The sequence below is a fragment of the Strongylocentrotus purpuratus genome, unplaced genomic scaffold (assembly GCF_000002235.5).
Source record: "Strongylocentrotus purpuratus isolate Spur 01 unplaced genomic scaffold, Spur_5.0 spur5_scaffold_10, whole genome shotgun sequence".
Classification (NCBI taxonomy): Eukaryota; Metazoa; Echinodermata; class Echinoidea; order Camarodonta; family Strongylocentrotidae; genus Strongylocentrotus; species Strongylocentrotus purpuratus.
Window position 1 is genome coordinate 24,689,161 of NW_022145595.1, and position 24,912 is coordinate 24,714,072.

At 35.4% G+C, this 24,912-nt stretch overlaps 2 protein-coding genes and 1 pseudogene across 3 annotated transcripts in view; 1 reads left to right on the forward strand and 2 right to left on the reverse strand.

The window, feature by feature from the left end:
* Window positions 1-8,598: 8,598 nt before the first annotated feature.
* On the reverse strand, window positions 8,599-12,018 carry LOC584091 (annotated as a pseudogene).
* A 714-nt stretch (window positions 12,019-12,732) lies between these two features.
* On the forward strand, window positions 12,733-18,685 carry LOC584108. The gene is made up of 4 exons (XM_783987.5): window positions 12,733-12,896; window positions 13,556-14,126; window positions 14,618-14,748; window positions 17,667-18,685. The coding sequence occupies exons 1-4, from the start codon at window positions 12,839-12,841 to the stop codon at window positions 17,954-17,956; spliced, it is 1,050 nt and encodes a 349-aa protein (XP_789080.1). The 5' UTR covers window positions 12,733-12,838; the 3' UTR covers window positions 17,957-18,685.
* Window positions 18,686-20,728: 2,043 nt separating this feature from the next.
* Window positions 20,729-24,912, reverse strand: part of LOC100891818 — a 31,602-nt gene continuing 27,418 nt past the window's right edge. For both annotated transcript variants that reach the window (XM_030979858.1, XM_030979857.1), the window contains exons 8-12: window positions 24,789-24,861; window positions 24,414-24,471; window positions 23,453-23,526; window positions 22,666-22,741; window positions 20,729-22,250 (exon numbers count right to left, since the gene is read on the reverse strand). In XM_030979858.1, coding sequence (XP_030835718.1) covers window positions 22,092-22,250; window positions 22,666-22,741; window positions 23,453-23,526; window positions 24,414-24,471; window positions 24,789-24,861 — 440 coding nt within the window. In that variant the 3' untranslated portion in view covers window positions 20,729-22,091. The remainder of the gene's footprint in view (window positions 22,251-22,665; window positions 22,742-23,452; window positions 23,527-24,413; window positions 24,472-24,788; window positions 24,862-24,912) is intronic.

A 24,912-nucleotide genomic window follows, 5' to 3' on the forward strand; every position in this document is an offset into this window, starting at 1 on the left:
TTTTTAGGTCATCCATTGGGATTTTTTTTTTTTTTTTTCAATTATTTTTATGTAGAAAAAAATCTAAAAGGGGGGGGGGTTCGCCCCAATAACATACACATTAAAAAACTCAAGGGAGGGGGGTTTTAACCACACCCCCCTCCCTGCGTACGCGCCTGCCAGGGGCATATTGCCACACAATAGCTAAAGACGTTGCATGAAATTACTTTGACAAGCATTGTTCTCTAAGGTTTAAGTCCACTCGACTTTAGTTCAAATTATACAAATGTCACGAGAATAAATGTACTTTGATCGTTTCTTCTGTCAAAGTCATTTGATGTTCAAAATTTGTTAATCTGCACGTTACCGAGGTCACTGAGAAATAAATGACGGAGGGGGGGGCATAAAATAATGGCCCATGTCTCCTGTTTTCAATATGGCATACACAACCTGAAAAATACCCCCTTTCTTTGTAATTGATCCCTTCTTTCCTAACTTTTCTTTGCTTGTCATCCATTTTTTCGAAATGATATGCCCCCCCCCTCTTTGTTCAAAATTATGTATCAGCTCTGCTAAGAAGCTGCTCATGATCATGCAGATAGTTTCCAACTATAGATCTATATTTTTTCTTTTATTTTCTCTATTTTCTCTATTTTCTCTATTCTCTAAGGATTGTTATTGTCCAAACAAGGATGTGGAGGGGGATTCTTACTCATGACCACTGACCTGTAACTGCACGGCGTGCAAAAAAAGGGTGAAAAGTTGGTGCTGAATAGGCTATTTCAAACTTAATGTAATCAAATTAATGCAGAAATCTTTGTTAGGTGCCTCGTTGCAAATTATTAAATTCACCTGTTACAAATAACTGTATTTCAATAGTCAGAATGCAAATTACATACATTAATTGTTGTCAGGTAGGACAAACTTTATGGCTTATCCTACCTAAAAATACGTAATTGTATGCAATTCGCAATCTGGCTATTGAAATACAATTAATCGTAACAGGTGAATGTAATAAGTTGTAACGATTTGAGCATTAAATTACGAAAATTGTCTATTTCAAATGTGGTTTTCGTTGATTATAGGGTATGGCAAGATTGTTAGAATATATATTTTAGGCGACAAGATAATATATGTTGTATTTTCTGATAGCGGGGCACTGTAATATAGTAATAAAGGCCTCTGACTCTCATATGGCAGGTCCTGGGTTCGATCCCTAATCGGTGCTTAAACTACTGGGCAAGGTCTCGTGTATCTACCTTGTCCCATATGGATACCTGACAATAATAATGGGATAATAACCATACAGGGCCTTCTGGAAGAGCAGTATTGATATTTATGAGGCTACCCTGGGTAAACAAGATCATTATCTCAAACTGAAATATGACATTTCTTCTGCATGATTAAAACTTTCAAAAGCCCTGCTAACCCCCCTCCCCTTGTTTCTCGGAAAGTATTGGCAGCTGAGGGTCCCCAAACATGCCAAAAACTCACTTGTAAATTACAAAGGGTTCAATGATAATTGCCCTAGTTTTTTTTCTTTACCAGACTTTGTACCTTTCTTATATAAACTAATACCACAATTGATTACATGCATGATTCTTGAATAAATTCTTTAGGTAATCGAGATTGTTTTGTTTGTATAAGAGATGACGTCCGAGCTTGGTATTTTCGATATCCGATAGACAGAGTAATTGCGACTAGAGAACTTTGTATGGGGACATATAATATATAGGTCTTTCATGTTTAAAGTACTATCTGAGTAAAGGTCATAATTTTGTGGGCCCAATGGTTTCACAAGACTGAGTATCAATTTTCGAGTTTCAGACGTTGCGAGCGACTTTTTGACACGTACATTATTATATTGACAGTCATAAAATAATTTATTGCCAAATATTCAAGAAGCATGTATGTACTATGTAGTCAAGGTGTTGGTTGCCCAAATATTGGTCGCTTAACAATTTTCAGGGAGAAGGGTAAAATTAACTCCTAACACAGACATGGGGACTGGTGCCCCCAGCGCCCCTCCCCCACATTTATGTCAATAGTTCATACCAGCGTCACGAACTTGAAGATCGTGTATAATGTAAAATATTTGACTTTTTCCCTCGAAATTCTTTATAAATCAGACAGGAAGGCCGAATATTTAGATGGCTAAATGGGCACGACCTTAAGGATACTGTGGGGAGTACGTCTCATGTATAAAGACAGAGAAGCATAATTGCTTAGATCACACAATTCAATTTGTCTGGTCCACATTTTGAAATTCAGCGGATTCTTTGTTTCTTTCTTCGTCTTGTTTTTTTTTTTGCGCTTGTGACATCACGCTACATTGGCTATAATATAGCGTGATATTATGCTTGCTTCTCTGTTTTTGTTTGTTTTGTTTGTTTCTTTTAATTAATAAAGGAAAGGCTTGGCTATCATTCCTATGTACTGTAGTAATAAAATTTTAAAAAATTTAAATATACTTTCTCATCCCCCCCCCCCCCCCCCCTCTTGACAAACCTGCACACATAGCACAAAAAAGTATGGAAGAGAATAATTGTAATCATTATGTGTGTTTTTTGCAAACGTCCCTATATCACAACATGATTTGTGTAGATAAACCAGTTAATTTATAACAAAATGTAGAAATTGAAACGCGTACCGTCGTTTCTGCATGGGTATGTCTGAAATAAAGACTAATAGTTGAGAGTGTAATGATTAACTTAGATAATATATCCAAGGGATCGGTTATTCATTAATAAAATTTCAATCTTATCATTCTTTGATTACGTCATCTTCATCATCACCATGCGTTCTCTTAATGGCTCCTCTTTATGTGGTGTATAATTATTATTCGATAATATAAACACACCGTTTTTTATTGGCCTACACAATCGTGTATCCCCCTCAAAGTCAAACATTCAACATATCGAATTCTAAAAGGTTCCCGAATAAATCTTTTTTCCTGCAAGTTTCCTTAAATACCTTAACAAATTATCACTTATATTGATTAAAATGTGTCAGCGTTATTTTTCCCTCAGGTTTCCTTGAATTCCACGACCATTATCTGAGAATATCATGTAAATTTTACACTTTAAGACCCATGATATTTAATGGTTTGCCGTGTTTGACACTTCTTTCTTGAAATATTATTAACTCTAGACATCTTTTCCTCTTATTTCCCAGACCCGTAGAATCCATCTTAACTTGTATGTTACTATTTTTTTTTTTTTTTTTGTAGTATTGTTTTATTGTATTCATTCAGTACAAAATATTTAACAAACAAACATACAGCTTAATTGATTTACATATATCAAAATATAAAGAAAATTGTACATTTCTCAAAAAATACATAAGATAGTTTAATACACAGTACATAATGTTTACATTTAATTATACTGAACGAATATTATAAATCAAAGAGTTACCTATAGACAGACATACACACCACACACGCTCACATATACTCAGACACACATACAAACTGACATATCCCCCTTCCCCCCTTCATTCCAAAGCTCAACAAATCCCCCTCCCTGCCCGAGCATTCACATCTACATATATACATATAACTCATTCATTACGATACAGATATCAAGATAGGTATCATTCCATTTTCAGCTAGAGTTCTGGGGTGTTTCATAAACGACTACGATTGCCTTTAAGTTTGGCTTAACTATGGCAGGCCATTCATGTCACTGGTTGCTCTCACCTTTGGTCTCTCATTATGATCTTTAGATAATATTTTTTCCTTCAATAATGAATTATCAAAATTCTTTAGATATGTGACCACGATTCGTATGTCCCTTGAGAGCCCAATGCCAGTTAATGGTAAGAGAAAACAGTGGCATGAACAGCCTGCCATAGTTAAGTCCAACTTAAAGTCTTTGTGAAACACTCCCTGCTCCGTTTGCAGATTAATTCTAAAGTAAGGATGGGGCCAGCAGTTCTTATGACTTCATGATTAGCTTTTAATCTTTAAGTTTTTATAGGATTTGGTTAATTTATAAACGGGATAATACCAAATTTTGTGATAACAGCGGATAATGAAGATTGTGATCGTTTCTTCCCGTGACTTTTAATCGAGAGGTTGATATAATAGTTCAAGTCTCTCTTATACGAGGAGTGCGGTATACCTTGGTTTTTGCTAGAAGTATTTTGTTGTGGGGGGGGGGGGGTGTAGTTCAAGTTATCCCATTATGTTGTAAAATCAATGTTTTAACGATCCAAACGATGTTAATAAGTTTTGCATATTGTCTTAATCACTTGGTTTTAGGAATTTATTTGCATTTTTTTTTAAATAATAGAATTGGACATTTACACGTCGCTAATTCGGTATCCTTTGTATATATAATTAACACAAAATTTGTTTCGGTTCAAAACTAAATCAATCAATCAACAGAAGTAAATGAGTAACAAACAGGACCGTATCGAAATAGTGAACAATTTCGGTTTCAATCAAAATCTATCGATAACCTATTCACTGGGGAAACATATCAGAAAAATATGGCGATTACCTGAATTATCAAAATGAGATATATTGCTGTCTGCTATCATTTTGTCTGAATAACCACGATATACTATGTCGTTTTACTCATCTTCCCTGGTATTCATAAAAGAATGAAGAAAAAAAACCAAAGTTGTTTTTCTTCACATTAATTTTATTTGTTTTTCCTAATTATGCAGATTCTCCCTCTTTAATCAATACGTGTTACTTACTTTCTATCGACTTTTCGAGTTCTGTCTCCTTTATCGATTTATATCGCCACTCTATTCTTTCTCTTTCTCTCCCCATTAGTATTTTCTTGTCTTCTCAGCTATGCATGATCACGATGATTCTTTATTTATTATTTTAATCTCATCTCATTTTCAAAGTGCAATAGTTGATAATTTCGCAATTCTATCCTATGTCGCTTTTCATCTCTCAAAAGTAGTGCTGCCACAAACATAAATCTGTGAAAATGTTGTATTATAACGCATGTCTTACAGACAATAATGGGCTCAACAGAAAGTTGGGTTTCATTGTCATTATAGTAATTTCAGGATATATAAATATGCATGCGTACGCTGTGCATTTTTAAAAAGAATATAAATTTAAAAGAAGATAAATTAAGTCAATGTCACAGATCAGCCTATAGACGAAAGATTTCATGCATGGCTGATTGTCAACGAAACGGAGTGATGTGAAGTCTTTCATCAATTCTGTTTGTTGCTACGGCAGGCAGCCAGTAAAAACTAATTCGTTTAATGAAACTATGGAAATGCAAGTGTTACTTTAAACAACAGAACTTTGTTATTCCTGGCTCATTTTTCCTGATTGAGGAGTCATATTATGAAAGGGCAGGAAATGAACTTTCTAGAAATGTGATTTCTTCTTTGAAATTCAGATACCGTCCGCCAAATGACTATTTGGTATCCTTTCTTCAAATTGATTTTAATCACTCATGCGTGAAATATGCATTATGTGAGTTGCATCAAAATGAAAGAAGAGGATCTAAGCTTTACATATATTATGTGTCGTTTAGTAATTATAATTTTGATTAAGTTATGATAAACATCGATAATTCTCGGTTTCTTTTTTTCTGGGACGCACTGTATAATCCTTATCTCTTTCTCTCTCTCTCTCTCTCTCTCACTCCCTCTCTCTCCCTCTCTCTCTCTCTCTCTCTCTCTCTCTTCCTCTCTCTCTCTCTCTCTCTCTCTCTCTCTCTCTCTCACTTTCTTTGCCCCTTTTATTCTGAGACCACAGACAATCCTAAAGTACAGAGACATCTCAATGCTGTTCTATATCATCATCAATGTACTTGAAATTCAAATACACTTTTTATTGTTCAAGTCTGTTAATGCATGATGCCTCATTCACCACATTCACCACGTGAGGATGTGAGTTTTACAATTCTCTCACAAAAAATAATCATTAATTTAAGAAACATAAATATTGCAGGTACAGAATCAAGCAGAAAAAAACTTTCTATTACACATTGTGTACAACACTGCATTAGAGGCTAGTAGAAGTGATGCCCATAAATTATCAACTTTGTTGAAAAAGAAGAGTACATAAAGTAGGATATCTTTTCATTTCCTAGGTATACATTCCATTAACTCTTTATGATTAGAAGTCATAAGCAACCTTGCTTACCTGGATAAAAACCAGTATAAAAACAAAATATCATATTCAAAACAAACAGGGTGGCTAAAACCATGAATCAGGTTACTTGAATTAAAGTGTACTGAACTTGCTCATGATTAAGAAGTAGCCCCACTCCTCTCCGAAGGGAAAACAAAATACAAAATAACTGCTTGACCAACGAGACAAGATTGATGATAGCAAGTTGGCAAGTAAACACATTTTCTTTGCCCGGGGGACAATCTGGTAGGTATCCCCTGCCATAATTATACTTTCATCTCATTATCACTTTTCGTAAATGAAATAAACTTAATAATTTACAGTGATCATCAAACAAAGCATAATTAACCTTATCATCATTAATCACCATAATTATAAATAAGAAAACATTTCATGGAAAACACATTGTATCAATGATTTAGCAATAACTGAGATAATCAAATTGCAAAAGTTAGGGAATTATTCCAAATTCTTTGGCATACATAATAGCTCGAACAGAAATCATTCTCCTTTTACTTAATAATACTCTGTCTTTTTAAGAACAGTCGAGGCAAATTAACAGAGACAGTGTCCAGACTTTTGGGCCATAAAACATATCAAATGCTCATTCATAAAATGCCAAATTTTGGAAGCTACAAGCAGAAGAAAACAATTACAAGAGATGGATAACAATGATAAACAAACGATAGACCTGCCCATTTGCAAGATCTAAGGCTACCAAGAGGAAAAAAATAAATACATCTTTATGTGTACATTAAAATATTAATTTCTTCATCAATTCCTGTAACACCACTTTTCACTTTTACAATACAAAACTAGGAAATTTAGCCTGAAATCTAGCATACAACACAAACATTACATGAACTGTGTGTTACCACTATATTAAATAACCTTATCTATTATTGTCATTAAGGAAAATTTGCAAAAGACTTCTGGGAAAATATTACATGTAAGATGTATTAATTGTAGATACCAAAATATGTTTTCACATTACAATGTATATGAAACATTGACAAAAAAATGTATATTTGAACCAATGGTAACAAATTGCTGAAAATTTGGGTGTATAGGAATCTCTATAATCTTTTTCATGATTCAATTTCAAGGTAGAATTTATGTTGCAAGTACAAAGTAAGACTGGTGTTAATACTGTAAAAACATATATTTTGCATTGTTCAGTTCCCCTAAAATACAAGGATCAAGCAAATGCAATAATACATCAATATTCAAATACACTCTAGACATTCTTTTCAAACTGCATTTGCATTTTGTGAATTTGTGGTATGCCTTTATAAATGTATTGCTATTTTAAGAATTTAGTTAATTGAATGATACCAACTACCAAGCACATTTTCCCCTGTCCAAAACTGACCTAAAGAACTTTTCATTCAACTCATCAACATGAAAAACAAATCATACATTTACCATCTTTGACTCTTTTTCTGAATGACTGATTTACTGATATTCAAAATCATTGATATGTGATGAAATCAAATTTGTAAAACTAAAAGAATTGTTATTTGATGGGAGCTTGTAGGTGGCAAAGCAGAGATGGAAATCGTTAAACAATTGGCGATATTGGAATTCACCCTTTGCAGTTTGCATTTCCAAAAAATATCTTTAGAATACATTACTACATGTACATGTAGCGTCTACTGAAGTGCAAAAAGCATGATTTTACATTTTACATCATTTGCCAACAAATAATTGTTTATGGCCTTGGAAATAGATGAAAAAAATGATGTACTATTTCCCAATAAATATCAAGAAGATATTGATATAATAGGTTCAGGAATGCCACATTATACAGGGCTTGACATTAGCAGGGTTCCAGTGCACGTATTAGGTTCATGGTTAAACAAACCATATGAACTTGATGGTATCTTCAATAGAAATCATTTTAATTTTGTGGCTCCATGCTGGCCTTATTTCTTCACCCTTTGCCTTGTACGTACAAGTTTAACAATGACCACGTCCTTGGACAAATACCAGTTACGTGATAACAAGGACAATGCAAACACAACTGCCATTGGCTACGGTGAGTACACAAAGCATTCTTCACAAAGAGACAGAGATTTGAAAAAGCATACAGGACATTGACATGCTTTGAAATGCTCATTGCAAAAGAAGAAGAAAAATAGTGGCAGTGTATAATATATATTGCTTTGCAGTCAGGAAATGCCTTTCAGAATATTTAAAGATAAAAGACCAATTATGGTCATGTGATTGCATTGTGAAAGAAACGTTGTGGAATCGATCAGAAAAGGTCGATTATCTAGCATATACATGTAAGTATTGGTGTGTACTGCAAGGTTCTGGAATCATCAAAATGATAAGAAATTTGGCCCAGTCTTCTCAAAGTTACAAGCACTGTACACAGAAAGATGTATATGGGACTACGCACACCTGCGTGACACATGCGTTTATCTCTCACATACCAATAGATAAACTAATTTACCAAATATATCAATAAGTAGGCAGTTTCCCGGCAATTTTTTTTTAGTCAAAACATATTCTTTCACATGATTGGTAATAAGAGCTTCCATTTAATTTTTTGAAATTGGGGCGTTCCAATACTGGTCTTTACCTTTAAAGTTCAATTTTTCAGTTGGATTAGCTCAGGAAGATTGCCATTCTTCCTCAACGACTCGTTGCCAATTTGCCAAGTGCTGGAATATGATACATAACTATTTCCTTGTGCAAAGGGCAAACTTTAAAGCTTCACAGATGACCTACAAAATAATAGGAATTCATATGAATGTATAGTTTAGCAATGGTTGGGGATTTAACTACAACAAACATTGTATACATATCATGTATCAATGAGATGCATTGTCAACATGACTGGTCATGTCAAATTCACTGATAGTGCAATTGTACAAACAATCAAACATTAATGTTCAAACAGATCCACAAGTCACTTTACTCGCTTAGAGATCACTTTGACAAATTTAAGTGGATGCCCTTTGATACTGATGTCATTGTCCAGCGATGTTCTGCATTTCTGATACAGTGTATTCTACTTCGTAATCTGACTTCAGTTAAGTCCCTTTAAATCCTTTAATGATAACAAGCTTTGTTGACTATAGATAATGTTATCAAAGGTTTTATAACCCTAATGAGAATATGAGTATTATGATGACATCATGACCAAGAGAGTATGACCCCATTAGCAACCTAATTCTCTTAAAATGACCTCACCCACTGAGATTTCACATTAAGTCTCACAGAAAATAGATTTGTTTCATTTTGATCTTGTTGATCTTGATGGAAATTGAAATACATTTCAGTCAGGGAAAATTGGAGGACTTTCAACAGAGAAATTAAAAGCTCTGCTAATAACAAATATTCTGAAAAGTTACCATTAACTTGACCAAAACTCAATCTTGTCCTTATTTTAGTTTAATTTTAGTGTTTTTTTATAATCATATCTAACCTTCTGTTACAGATACACACACATATTTAAAACAAAAAGAAAATTGACATATTGCAAGATGATATGAATTGACACAATCATGATTCAACAAGAACAAATAGTCAAATACACTTATTTTAGTCAGCTGCTTATATACTGTGCATATTACTTTCAGGGATGATGGAAAATCTATAGAGGATATTTCATGAATATTGACCCCTACAGTTAGTAAACTGCAATGGTGTCAAAATGAATTGGTCCATCTTCACTAGGATATTTTGGTCATTCTTTGACAAATCTGCTATTATCAAAAAGGGTAAGAAAGTGACACATCATTTTTGCTTAACAGTATACCCTTAATAGTAAGATTGCAAGAATATATGCACCAGATGAGGTGGAATTCCATTGGTGCTTTGACACAGGAGAAAGACAATCCAGCATTGACAAAATACACAGACTCGAGCTGTACAGGAAAAAATGACAAAGCTACTTGTACCTTCTTACATTGAAAATAGTTTGCCGGCACAAACTCTGGTCAGTTGCTGTGCGTAACAGTGTCTGCAAAGTGAGACTACACTGAGAGCATACTGCATGGGTTCTGTACTCTATATGTAGCTGCTTCGTCAGACTATCAGGGGTAGTAGGCTCTGCTCAAGGAATTGTGGTGAAGTGTCAAATTAGAGTCTGTGCCTGCAGACTGCAATGAAAAATCAAACTACAATGTATGGCACACAACCCACTAGATAGCACATAACCCACTAGAATATACAGCATGTAAATAACAATATTGAAGGATGAGGTATACAAAAAAATACTTGTTTATGTTAAAAATACTATTATTTTCCTTTCACCAAGTTTACTGTTCACAGCATCCATTTAAATGTTAATACACACCCAATTAAGTTACTATACACAATTACACATGGTCTCTGAGACGATCATTCTCTTTGCTGATCATCTTTTCGTAGCCATGTCTCATGTATCAATTTATCTGTTTAATGTACTTACAGTACGTGTACCATACAGACTCCTTATCTGCTCATCTTCTCTTCAGAAAATATAGTGACTCAATTTTCTATGTACTTTGCCCACATGTACTGATGTAGATTTTCGGCCTAGATGTAGACCTTCACACAATTTCCAGTATGGATGTAAAGAGACAGACAAATGTATGAGTTTATATATATATTTCTATCTATTAAATGGACTAGGTCTGCCAAGACAGTCATCATTCTTTATGAGATTTCTTTGAAATTCTCTTGTGAATATATGCATTGTAGAAGAAATGTGCAAAGAGCATGAAATAACTGAGGTACATAAGGGATGCATATTTTATATTATCATGGGTTGTAGAGCAAGCTTCCCCCTTCTTGAGTAGCTTATAAGCGTAGATGTTGACGTAGCAACCGACGACCATTTGCAGAATCTGGATGGTCGTGATGGAGATGTTAACCCAGCTTGGAATACGCACGAGCTTGGCAGCACGCACAGTGTAGTAGGTGTACATGATGGCGTGGACGCAAGCGTTGATGAGGATGAAGTAACGTCCAGGAGCTATGTAGTGGGCATAGCTGTACCAGGAGTAAAGCAGGACGGTGATGTGGTGATACCAGTGAAGGAAGATGAGGCGTTGCTTGCGGAGCACGATGAAAACGGTGTCTCCCAGCTCGGGAAGTTTGCTCAGGACGAACAACCAGCACCAGAACCCGCTGACACCTTTGTAGAAGACCGGATCACACATAGATGCCTTCCAGCCGTATGTCCTGACGAAGGAGAAACAGTCGGTAACGAGACGGATTGCGCAGATCCAACTGAAGATGGACAACATGAAGGACCAAGCGGTCAAGGCATACTGGAGGTTGTAGCGGGGTCGATTCTGCATCCATGCCTGAAGGCCGAAGATCACAACAATGTAAACTGCACAGGACGTGAAAGACAAGGTCCAGTTATTTTCAAACCAGGTTATTTGATCCTTGTAGTTGAAAGATTTCTCAAACGCGAAAATGGTGGAATGGTTCGTATTCAGTCGAGGAGATGCATCCACTGGTTCCATCCCTAAAGATGACATGATGCTAGATGATTCGTTGATCACTTACAGTAGTCACAATCACTCCAAAATATAACAGCTCACAGATGCACAGTGTGGTGAATTGAATAGATCTAGATGCACTCACGCACTAAAGGGACCCTCTGAATAACTGAGCTGTGTCTGTAGCAGCCGACTAACCGTATTCATTGGCTCACGACTGAAGTTCTGCTTCGGGGTAAATCGCAACAAAATTATGTGACTGTGAATGTTATATCTTGAAATATCACCAGGTCGAGCCGAAAAACTGCTGTCCAAACTGAATTCTCTTCATCAGGAGGTGCCTTGAGCTGAAAAACGGGTGATTTTCTTGACTTAATGACACCTTGGACACTCCTTCAACGTAACACGGCGCTCTACCGATAGCAACAGAAGATCAAAGCCAAACCCTCTTTCAATCTCCCTATTCCTCGATCCACACTGTAGAGTAGCTTATGAATATTCCCGGCTGTTCTCACCAAGATAAACAATATATAAAGGCGCTGGTAGATCTTTCATCATTACTCCCTTTGTGATTTTCTCAAACAATAGATTTATTATTCAATTTTTCTTTCATTCATTTACAATTTCGATTTATATTGATATTTCTGAACGAATATTAATAATTATCACATACTCAATTCCGTAGTTTATCAATATATTAATTTAAATTTGTGTCATTATAGGAAAACTATCGCAATAGAAAATGCACTGTCTAGTAAATGTATGGAGTCCAACGGGCGAAATATGCCTTCTGATTGGTTAAAAGGATCAGGTGGTGCGATACTGAAGAGGGCGGAGCTGACCTGGAGGAGTCGAACACGTGAACATGAGGTTTTCGTTTCCAACGGCGATGTAGAACATTATAATATTGTAAAATATCCCTCATTACTAAAAATAAGGTGAATACTGGCGTATATTTAATTATGATTTTGTTCTTAAGGACCCCTTTTTTGATCAATGACTATATATTTTTATCGCTTATACACAAAAACATTCCAACAAAAACAAAGAGAATATATATTCTTTATACTCCCGAGTATATTTTGCCAGTATCCCACGTGTATTTGAAAAGTTTGTTGACCTATTAATGGTATTTCGCATGACTTCCTCGCAATGACGCTATGTGTAGCCAGCAGCATGCTGCATGCTACAGCTAGCTAGCTAGCTAAGCAGCGTAAGCGAAATAAAGTTTGTTGACATGAATGTTGATGGCTGAGCTTTAATCTGAAACTTGTTGGGTTATTACCTAGTATAAGAAAAAATGTTTAATTCACCGCTTGGAATCATCTTTCTCGTTGGTTTATGGTATGGTGGAGAAGGTGAGTCATAAATGTATATGTGGAAAATGGTTATGCATATTGTAGAATATCAATGTAATGCAGTTTTTATGACCCAAAATGTCCGAAGTTGTCCCACACGTTGATAATTGTGATGTGTTTGTGTTGTCGCGCAGTCATGATCATGACACTCCAGGGAGCTCCGACGCCGACGCCGCGCCGAAGGTGTCGGAGCTCCAGAGCCCGTATAGGAAAACGATTCAAACAGCGGGTTTGGTCACATTTTTCCTGAAATGTAAAGAAGTAGTTATTACAATTTTGACTTACATGTACAATGTTTTTCGACTTCTCTGTCCTGGGCATCTGTTCAACCATTCGAAATTATAATTTGAAGAAGTCTTCGTTTCGATGGAAAAAACTTAAAAGGGCGATTCCTCATCCTAATCCAACTCATCCCATGTTGTTAATCGTCGATTCATCATGGCGAAGAGAAAGTACACATGCGCGGCACATACTGCTACAGGTTTTACGTATGCATGCACATGGCTACATGATAGGCTAAGGTATATGGATTGATTTTTTTTTACAACCGAATTTGTGTACATCAAGTTTACACAGACAATCATCGCTCATGTTGACCAAGAAATACACACAATGAATATGAATGATTTTTTAGAATTTATTTGTTGTTTTCATTTCAGGCAATGCAATTGAAGAACCAGCACAAAAGCTCTTGCACAGAGGAGAGTCGGGAGACCAAGGCTCATGTCCAAACCACTTTGCAGAATTTTTCTACCAAATCTCACAAAGGAATCGAGGGACTATATACCTAGCAGACACTACTGACATCGAACAACAGGCGTGGCTATCTACATCATTCCAATTATTTGAATTGAGTGAATTATTGAAAGGGCTAAATGGAACTGCGGGAAACAAGTCACAACCAGACCAGAAACCATCACCAAAGTTCAAGTGCGGAGAAAATGGTGGTATTGAGAATGGCAGTGGGGAGGTCATCATGGTCAACAGCTCTGAACTTGTGCGTCTCGTTTCACAGCGGCCTAACGCGAGCGCAATCGCAAACTCATCTGCGGAGGCGAGTACAAACACGTCGGACAACTCTAGCCAATCTTCAGAGAATGTCTGTGTGGTAGTGATGTTTTTTGCCACTTCTTGCCGATTTTCAGCAGCCACAGCGCCTCATTACAATGCATTTGGGAGAGCAATGAGCGCTGTAGATGTCTTGGCATTTGATATCAATCAATCTAATGGGTAAGTTGAGATGTGAGGGAAATGTTTCTGCTAACTTGCCAAATACGTGAAATATCAAGATGAATGAAGGAACCATGGGGATGTTGGAAATTAGGATTACTTGACTCATTGTCCATGGGAACAGGATGATCCCTGTAATAAGCCTATAAGGATTAGAGAATTCAGTAGTCATAGGATTAATATCCTGTAAATTGATCAGAGCACAACAATGACATTTAGATTTAGATTGAGGCATTGAGCTGGTTGAGAGCACTGGTAACATTATGGCTGTGACACTGAATGGACACTGAATGCAGAATTGAAAAAGCGAGTCAATGCTACAGATATAAAGAATTTTATCACCAATTATTTATGACAAGTTTTCAGGTGTGTTACAAATGTTTGTAAACATTTTCCATGTTTTCAAGTGAAAGGTGAGATGAGTAACATCAATTCGATAAGATGTCTTGTTCCTTATTCCTGATGTGATCTTTTCTTCATCATACCTGCAGAGTGAATTCCAGGTATGGCATCGTAGCTGTACCAAGCATCGTCCTCTTTCACAATGGCAAGCTAGCAGCAAGGTTTAACGAGAGCCAAAGGTCTTTGGAGAGCATGATGGACTTTGTCCACAACTTGACTGGTAAGCTTTAAAGTCGCACTGCACTACGTATAGGTACTTGCACCCTCTATATAGCAAACAATGCCTAATCGCTGACCGTTGGTCCCCCATGGTCCCCTTTTTTTCATGTTATTTGAGAGCTGATTTTATGAGATAACCACCTGTCAGTGACCATGCAAGGAGGTCTAATCCCTCCTGGCCAAACTAGTGCAGATACAATGTAGGCTTTAAAATCAAATTGTAATTTATCGTATTAGTCATGGAGAAGATAGGAAATTCATGGCAGGTTTTGGTAGTTATTTTCTTCACTATATTGATAATAACAATGATATTAGCTACATGTATGGTTAAACACTGTATTGTTCATGCCCCTTTTATAAAATTTGATGCTTTGAGTGTTCTTCGCAACTCAAGAATGAAAGGTGGACTGGTTGAATACTTTAAGAAATGTAAGCTTTGATATGCCACATTCTCAAGAAAAATCAATCGGGGCAAATTACCTATTTATATGCATGTAATTAAAAGCCCACCCATCATAGGGTTAAATTGTGTTTTTGAATTTTCTTTTTTGTACTATCCTCGTTATTAATCCTTGATTATTTAGTAACCAAAGGTAATAATAGGAGATGGAAATGATCATCTTGTTTGTCTTTAGATTAGTTGCTACCGAGAGCTACCACTAACTTGAATGCTTTAAATTCAATACATTTTTAAGTAAAAAGAAAAACCACAGGCAAATAAAAACACTGTGACTCATAGTTAATAAGAAATACCTTTAAATGCTGTGCATACCATGCTTTAATATGAAATGCTCACAAACAAAATATATTTAGAAATCTTGTTTGTTTCCAGATTATTTGTTATTCTATTGCCTATCACTACTTCCATTTACCGGAAAACTTTATACCATATGAAGCATTCTAAGAGAATTTCTTTTACTGACAAGACTAAACAATTAGAATTATCACTAATTTCAATATACTTGTGTTGATAGTTTGTTAATCCTTTTTTTTTAATGTATCTTCAAAATACTTTCAATAAAACGTATCATATCAGTACTATTGATAACACTTAATCAATCTATAATCAACGTATTACAATCTATTAGAATTCTTAAGAAAGCATGTTACATGTTTTCTTAAGAATTATAATAGATACAAGGTTGTAATACAAGGTTGATTATAGATTGAAGAAGTCTAATAATATCTTTACAACAAAGATCTGTGATAACAATAACAGGTTAACATACAGAGTTATAGAGTTTGGTCAGGGAGGGAGGGCAAGTTTGGTGGAAGACTTGATGTGGCCTATGGACCACACTTTAAGAATTTTGGTCTAGATTGAATAAGAATATAAAAGGGGGTCATCATTTTGCAGAATTGTCCCTATTATGCAAATTGTCTGATTATCTAAGTCCCAATAATGTAGTCTATCTCTATCCTATCCTGTATTTGAAATCTGATGCTACTATTATCTCAGTTAATCTTATCCATCAGCAACGTTGTGAGTCATACAGCAGAAATTAATATGTTTGGATAAAAGATGAAGGTATTAAGATTTGTCCAATGTAAAGGTTTAAATGTTTACACACTGGAAGTAAGATGTTTGCATCAATTACAGATTGTTTATACTGTGGCAAATTATTTCCAAATTTGTATGTTTTTTGTGGGGTTGGTTTCCAACGCAAATAGAGATACAGCTACTTTTGTAGATCCCTTGATAAGTAACAGATATTTTTTTTCTACAGGAGCATTTGCATTTATTTGCCTTTTTCGAATGGATACTGGGAGGCCTGGGCTGCGTCTCACGAAACCGTCATAAGTACAAGTTGAGCGACATCTCATTGAAACGTGTGTATTAAGTTTAACCCCTTGTTTTAATGGCATATCGGTGAACTTGTACTTATGACGGTTTCATGAAACGCTGCCCTGATTGCCAACTTGGCAATAAATTTTGTTTGTGTACTTTGGATTCAAGATGTAATATTAAAGGATCAAACAATTGTTCCGAGAAAATCAGATGGAAAATTAAATTGTTTAAACTACATCAGCAAGTTTTTATTATACTACAGTCGAAAGATATCTCTTAGTTTATGACCAAAGTGATCTACATGTTCATGTGTTTAGTTGTCAAGCAAATAAGTAAAAACACTCTTGTCGTAAATTCAAACATGTCTGAGGAAGGTATCGGAACCATGGGTATTGTAACTGTCACAGTTAGATAATTTGTGGATGTGTCATATAACTCATTTCTAATGAATTTGTCAAATTTAAAGTTGATATTGTCCATTTTATGCTTGGGGCTATACATCTATGTAGCAAAATGAAGTAGTTATGAGTTGTCAAAGTCCTTTAAAGGTACTACATGTATGTCCCTTTTGCAGCCAACCTCAAATTCTGTAGAACTTTGAAGGAATTATGAATATGTCATGTATGTCCTATCTGTGAAATTTAAACGTTAGCAGTGTCCTAATATTCAAATTATGCAAGGAAACCCGTTTACTTGCTAGACTTCACTGTCAGACACTAATGAGTGACTGACTGGCTTTTCTTCTTTGGTAATAACATACATAAAATGAGATGTAAAGGGTACATGAGCATTTGTCTACATCAATAACCTACTTCTTGTGATGGCCAAATTTGAACTGATTGAATCTTTGCGCAGCATAAAACGTATGACCATTCGGTTCAATGGTCTGAAAATCAAGACTATTACTTTTGGGCTCTATAGCCCTAAAGTTGATTTGACAACTAATAGTCGTTATTTTCCCACTTGAAGATATTTTCAAGCCCCACCTTTTTTTAGGGAAGTTCTAAATTAGTATTATCTTTCAAATGCAGTTGGAATTTAACTTTTTCAGTTTTTGAGCCTGCAAATGGGACATAGTACCTTTAAGTTGCCTTTTACATAATTATTTTAACTCATTTTTTCTAATCCAGGGCTACCGGTAAACAAGTCTGTTACAGTTTTAGAAGGAGACCATGAAGGACCTGTTCCAACCACAGCAGTGATAGGTCCAGACTACTTCCTCTGGTTCTCTAACACGTTCCTGTTCCTGTGTGCACTACGCCTGTTACAGCAGAAGGTTGGAGCAGCAGTCAGGGCTAAGATCACAGCAATCCAGGAATACGTTGTCCAGGTCTGGAGGACGGGTGAGTTCTATGAGCAGGTGGGAATCGCTGACAATGACGAAGTGCCAATGAACAATGATGCTGCTGAGATCAGATGATGAATGCCTTCCATGCCCTGCTGACAGTTCAACCTGAAATCCTTGGCCATTTGAGTTCTACGAGCAGAAGGGCATGGCTGACAATGAGGAAGTGCCAATGAACAATGATACTACTGATATTAGATGATGAATTCCTTTCATGTTCTGCAGACAGACAGACCTGGAATTCGCTGCCATGTCTTATGTAGTGTGGACATGACAAACTGTGGTTTTCGCGCTGTTCTTGCCAAGATAATCCATGGCAAATGTTTTGATTGCAGATAACACTTCAACCTTGCATCCTTGGTCATGTTAGTGATGCTTTAGATGAAGCAAAGTGTAATTCATGAGCTGTTAATGAAGAGATGATCTGTTGCAAATTTCTGAGCATATGTTAAATGCAAGGTGCTGCAATCCCACTTCCTTTCAGAATTACATATGCACAACAAAAATTGGTTGGTCTGGCAAATTAAGATCATACTTGCCCAGCTAGATGAGCATAGTATTTCCATTTCTGTCGACTGGGTACATACCAATGTACTAGGATTCAAAATTTGTGTTTGAGCAAGTGTTACAGTCTGTGTTGTCCATTTGTGCAAGCCAGTACAATGGACGTCTACAGGGATAACATTCATGGGATCTGAGATAATTGTCAGTTTTTAGCATAATTTTCGGAGAGTTCACTGAGAATCCTACATTTTTCAAAATGGGGTTCTAAAATGGTGAAATATGAGAATTATATTCAGAAAATAAAGAAAAGAAAGATCAAATGCTGTTAAAGTGTTGTGAGGTGTCCTCAAATCTTACCAGAAGACCAGTGTCCCAACAGTCTGGTTTCTTGGAGTACATACAGTACTCTGACTATCATTTGATTTTGTGCCGATGTAAGATATGTGTGTAGTGGTGGTTATTTTACCTGACAGCTAAGAAAGCATAAATAATGCTTGTTACATGTAGTAAGCAACCAGAAAACCGACAGCTTTAGGTCCTCTCCGAGAGACCCGGTAATGAGGATTAATGTCTTACCAAAGGGCATCACCTTGGTTTCGAACCCTGGTTGCCGTATTACGAGACCACTGCTCTACCGTCTGAGCTATTGGGAATATGCATTTTGATGTTTAAAAAATGTGAGGAGTGTGAAGGGTTTTAGTATTGTGATTTGGAACTGATGAAGTATCTTATTAAAAGAGAAAAATTAGTCAGGGTAACATTTTTGGATTAATGACTAAGGCTCTGAAGATCTGATTCAAAATCTTTTACACCTTACTTTACTTTATTTCGCACAACTATTTTTGGACATCAATATTTGCTGTTTTATGTAAAGAAATATACCAAAAATCATTTATTTAAACAATTGAACATATTTTACATATGAAAATGTACCAAATTCATAACTTGCCTCTAGAATCTAGATTAAGCATGTCTATATATATATGTTCTAATTGTTAGCTATTGTAAGAAGTTCTGAAAATATTATAACAGTATTGATTTTACCTTATTCATCCCTGGCCGAAAAATAATATGGTGACTGTCCTAAGTTTACTTTTTTCCTTCAATTTACAGATATACATGTATATTAATGAGATAAAGTGCAATGTTATTTTGAAATGTTTTCATTTTACAAATAATTTCAAACAGTAGCTTAGCATCAAGTTGTGCAATTTATTATTATAATTTTTTTTGTGACTTAATGTTGAGATATACTTTAAATATTTTGAATTTGAAATGCAATGATGAAGTTGAAACTGGCCTTGGAAAGAATAGACAGGAGGTATGGAAAGGGATTTTTTTTTGTTTAATCATGACGTTTAGTAGAGATTCTTCTCTAGCTCTCGGACAATTTTTAGTTTCCTTTTTTACCCCCCCCCCCCCAAAAAAAAAAAGACATTTAAAATGTCCAAGGCATGAATTCTTTTAAAGGTTTATTGTTTCAAAAAATGACAAATGTCTTTTCAGCAATTCTTTTGATAACATGTTTTTCATAAAGTTTGCTTTACACTGTTTTTCCCTAAAAAACAAAAGTTGTGGTATACCTTTAGTTTTCACTATGTTGTTTTACTTTTTCCTGATCAAATGGCTTCAGATTATTTGAGGTAAAAACAAAATGAATTACCTGTATCCAATAAAGGGAAACACATCTAAAGGATCACTTTTTTTACTACAAAACTGTCCGATGCATTTTTGCTTGCTTGTTTTTCTGTTGATTTCTTGCAAATGGTAGTCCAGTATTTGTCAATGAAATTAGTAGTGTGCATATTTTTACTCCATTAAACTTACAGACTGATTTAAAATTCATTTTAAACGTTATTTATATATTTTCGGTAATTTGTGTGTCCTTAGTAGAACACTCACAAAAAAATCAAAGAAACAGTGAGAGCGAAAGGGGAAGAGAAAATCGAGATAAAGATGGGAAAGAGAGAGAGAGATGAAGAAAAAAGTAGTGATAATGAGGAGAGACAAATGAAGTGAGAGATGGAGAGAGAAAGAGGTAATGAGAGTGAGAGAGAGCGAGGGAGAGAAAGAAAGAGAGAGAGAGAAAGATGAAGAAAAGTGTAGTGATAAAGAGGAGAGACGAATGTAGTGAAGAGATTTCAAGAGAGATCGAGGGGGGTGAGAGCATGGACCTTGAGAGAGGGAAAGAGAGGAAAACAAAGTCGTAAAGAGATACACATATTTATTGAGAAAGGGTGAGAGGCGGAACAAGAGAAAGTGGGAAAGGCTAAGCCAGCAAGACAGAGAGAAAGAGAAGGAAAATTGCCTCTTAATTAAACATAAACAACGTGGATTCAATTATTTCTGTGTCGTAAACTGAATTCACACATTTTATTGTAATCCCATTTTATAACATTTAATGTTCTGATGTGGAAAATCAAATCAAACATAAATACAAGGTTTATTTAGATTTACATTATACATATACAAAGGTGTATTATTATCATTTTATTAGTATCACTTCTTCTGCCTAAATTGAGTGGTATAACAAAAAACTTTTGAATATTTTAATGTTTGATTTAATTTGTGCAATATTGTATTTAAAGTACACATACTGAATCGAAAATCTTTGGAAAATCAAAGGCAAAGGATATCACCATTCAGGTTGTTATTCAATTTCGTCTGTTAGATCATGTACAGTATGTTTAGCCTAAATAAAACTGCTCATCTACAAATCCAATTCATTACAATTATAGCACTGTGTTTTGTTTTTGCTTTGATTACCACACTAATTGCTACAGGTATTTACTTGATACTACGGTTACATAGAGCTGATAGAAATGAAAATGAATCTAAACAGGATTGCGTTTTTTTTTTTTAATTCAGTTGTCAAATTATACCAAGATGCACAATATATCTTTTTCATATACATGTATATATTTTTGTAGACACAGACACACTATACATATTGTTATAGACACAGTACATAATATCACTGCAAATCAAACTAAATGTGGAATTAGGTCATACGATAGCTAGTCATACATCAAATGTGTTCTGTTTGATAGATAATAGATATGTCAATGTATCATAACATGAGTGACATTTTCTCTGAAGTATATAAACATCAAACATTTCAAACTTTATATATTTTACAGACGAGAGATAAATAAAATATATTTTGAAAATCAAACTATACAGACCTATGTTACACATGATTTATGCTAAAAGTGTTTAATGCTTAAAGTGTGTCAACATAACCTTTGTAGTAACTTCTATGTACATTTCTCTCCAATTATCGTCAATGTGGATGTTCTGAAAGAAGTTATTCATGGGGGGAAAATCAACTAAGATTTGCGATCGGTTCAGCCCTTTTGGATACTAGTCGCTCAGCCACGATTTTTCACAGAGTCCTAGTCCGAATTGAAACCAACCCTAATCCTAACCCTAACCTAAAATAATAATATCATTATTCTAACTTTAAAACAGGGTCGAAATTTTTCTGCTATAAACCCTTTTAATTCCATTTCTATGACTATGTTCTGTTGCAAACCCTAACCCTAACTCTATACATTCCTTTGACAAAATAAAGCAATGGGAAACTGCCACATGAGCCTGATAAGCAAATGTGGGATCACTGCCGGGATCCCTCCATTTGCCGCCCCCCCCCCACCCCCCATCATCTCATTGCGCCCATTTAATATTAAAAAAGAGGGTGTGGTCATCAGGTGTGTACTGGTTGAACCTTGGTGTTGCAGAAGGCCGCGCAGAAAGTATGCTTGAGGAGGAAGAGGAAAAGGAGGATGATCTCGGAGATGGTGACGACGGAGAAACCGATGTACAGACCGAGGAGACCCCCAACACCACCGAGGAAGGATCCGAACTGATCATGAAAGACAGGAAAAGATACAAAATAATTATTTTCAAAAGGGAAAAGTAAGAAAAGGGAATCTTATAACTTTCGTTTTCAATTGTTCCAGATTCGTGACGGTTTGATGCCATTAAAGGCAGGGTATTTTACGGACATCGCTACCACTGCTGTAATGTATTTTAAATTGCGCCATCTTTCGATGAAGGCGTCAATGGAGTTTTTCATTTTGTGTTTCATTTTTGTCTTTGAAAATCTCATCCGTCGCTGGACAATCCCGGGTGAACAATATTTTCTTTAAAATCGATAGATAGGTAGATTTATATATAAATAGATAGACATATAAATGATGAAAAGAGAGTATTCATGCTTTAAATCCAACTAAATTCAACTTTTGCCAAATGCAACTGAAATTCCATATCATGCTTACCGTATATGCCGGTATCTCTTCCACAGACTGGAAATTCAATTCCTCAAAGTAGATACGAATACGCGCCAAATTTTTCCTGTATTTATGTGGAGGGGAAAGAAGGGTGAGAAAAATAAATTCATTCTATCAAAATATAACATAATGTTGCATGCATTATCTTGATGTACATAGAAAACATTTTTATGATAAATAAACAATGTTGAACATTCTCAAACTTTCGAAATTCGAAAATTAATTAGTCTAATTTGTCTTACCGTTGTTTTTTTTGTTGTTTTTTTTACTTTGAACGACGCTTTTTAAACAGCTATGAATGAATATATCACATCTAAAAAAAATTGTTTCTTTCTTGACTATTGTATTGCCTGAGTGACGTTAAAATATTTAATTTTTTCACCTGAAGAGAATATCCCCATTATCTAACATCGATCTTTTTGATAAAGTTTTTTTTTATATTTCTTGGTAGTTTTATACAGTCATATATACTACATTGTTCTTGCTCATTTGCAAAAATGCAAAAATTATATAAACTTTTAAAAAAATGATTTGTGTTTTTATTGGAAAATCAAAAGAAATCATACTATTTACAAATAATTTACAAAAAATTAAAAACGAATTCTCTAAACAGAATGAAGCAATAACAATAAAATAAAGTAATTGGTACAAAATAAAACAAGCAGTCGCCAGCATAAAATGGAACACTCAGTAATTAAGTACTATTTACTTGATTAATAAGTTATATTTACTTAGTTTAATTTAAACCCCTCAAAAAAGCCAACAGAAAATGTACCTTGTAGCTTCTACACTCTGGAGGATGCGAGCTGCGATATCATTCTTGGCTGCTATCCTCGTGTACAGATGTTCCTATGAAAAAATAGAGACCATAAATTCAGTTTCACTGGGCTTGTCCTCATCAGCTCGAGTTTGCCAAATAACCCGCTATTTAAACTTTCCCAATCGCAAATCAACCAGCAAATTTGCGTCTTCGTCAGCCCGCATTTGCAATTAGCGGGATATTTGGCCGAGCAAAGATCCCGAGAAAATTGGTCTTATTTCCAAACTATCCCGCTTGGGAAATAGGGGGCTAATTTGCGCCCGTCTGAGCTAGTTTGTGATGAGCGTATATCGGTCTGGTGAGGACGCAAAAAAAAAATAGCGGGTTATTTGGCAAACTGTGTGTCATGAGTAAATTTGTATTTTCCTCATAGATGACTTACCATTCTTGGTTGTTTTAACAAAGAAAGTGATTGGATGAAAACTGGTTTAGTTTAGTCAGTTTTCGCCGTGAGAATTGTGTAATGTTATACTTTGGACTCAATAATCATTCTCTATGTAGGCCTACTGTGCATTATTTTCATGAAGGGTGAACTTTTAGTAAATGATTGATTCTGGGAGTCCAGCGCAGAGCCAATTTGTGTAGCTACACGGAAAATTTGTCCTCATTCCATCATTTTGTTAATAAAAATATGGTTTCTTATATCAGCAGAGCAAAAATTCGGTGCATCAATATATCTATGGCCTAAATCATGACTGTGTGTCGTCTTTAAGCGCCTTGTTTTCACATTTTATTCAGCGCATGGAAATGATTAATGGGACCAATCTAAACATTTATAAAGATTGATCTAAAAAGTTCTGAGAAGGCATAACACTTACCTATCAAGAATAAATCATATTATCATAATCATTTCATGAATAAAGGGGGGGGGATTATACCAACGTTACGGGCATGAGTGTTGATGATTGTATCGTACCTCGTATCTTTCAGAAGGCCAAAGCGACGTGGACGTGGACGTGAGATAATTCATTTCACTGTGTGATAGAACAAGAAAGAGGAAGAGAAGATGACCTTGGATGATTAAATGATATAAGAGGAAGGGGGTATATGACAGTTTATGTGAATGACGAGCAAAAGAAAATGTGAGAATAGGAAACATGAAAAATGTAACACAGATAATAATACCGATTGCAGCAGAGGGAATATACGGCATTAGGAATACAGTTGAAAAACGAGAGAAGGGCGAAAGGAAGGGGAAGGAGGACATGAATATAGAGATATTGATATAAAAATGAATTATGTAGAGAGTGTTAAATCAACCACGTTTTGTTATGGGGTGTAGAGGACTTACGTGCATGCATTGGGACAGTAGCAATCCAACTTTCCTTCGTCATTCAGTGATTGGATCAGTTGACGGCAACGCTCTGTAAAAAGAGAAATGAAAATCAATTCATGAATAAATAAATAAACACATA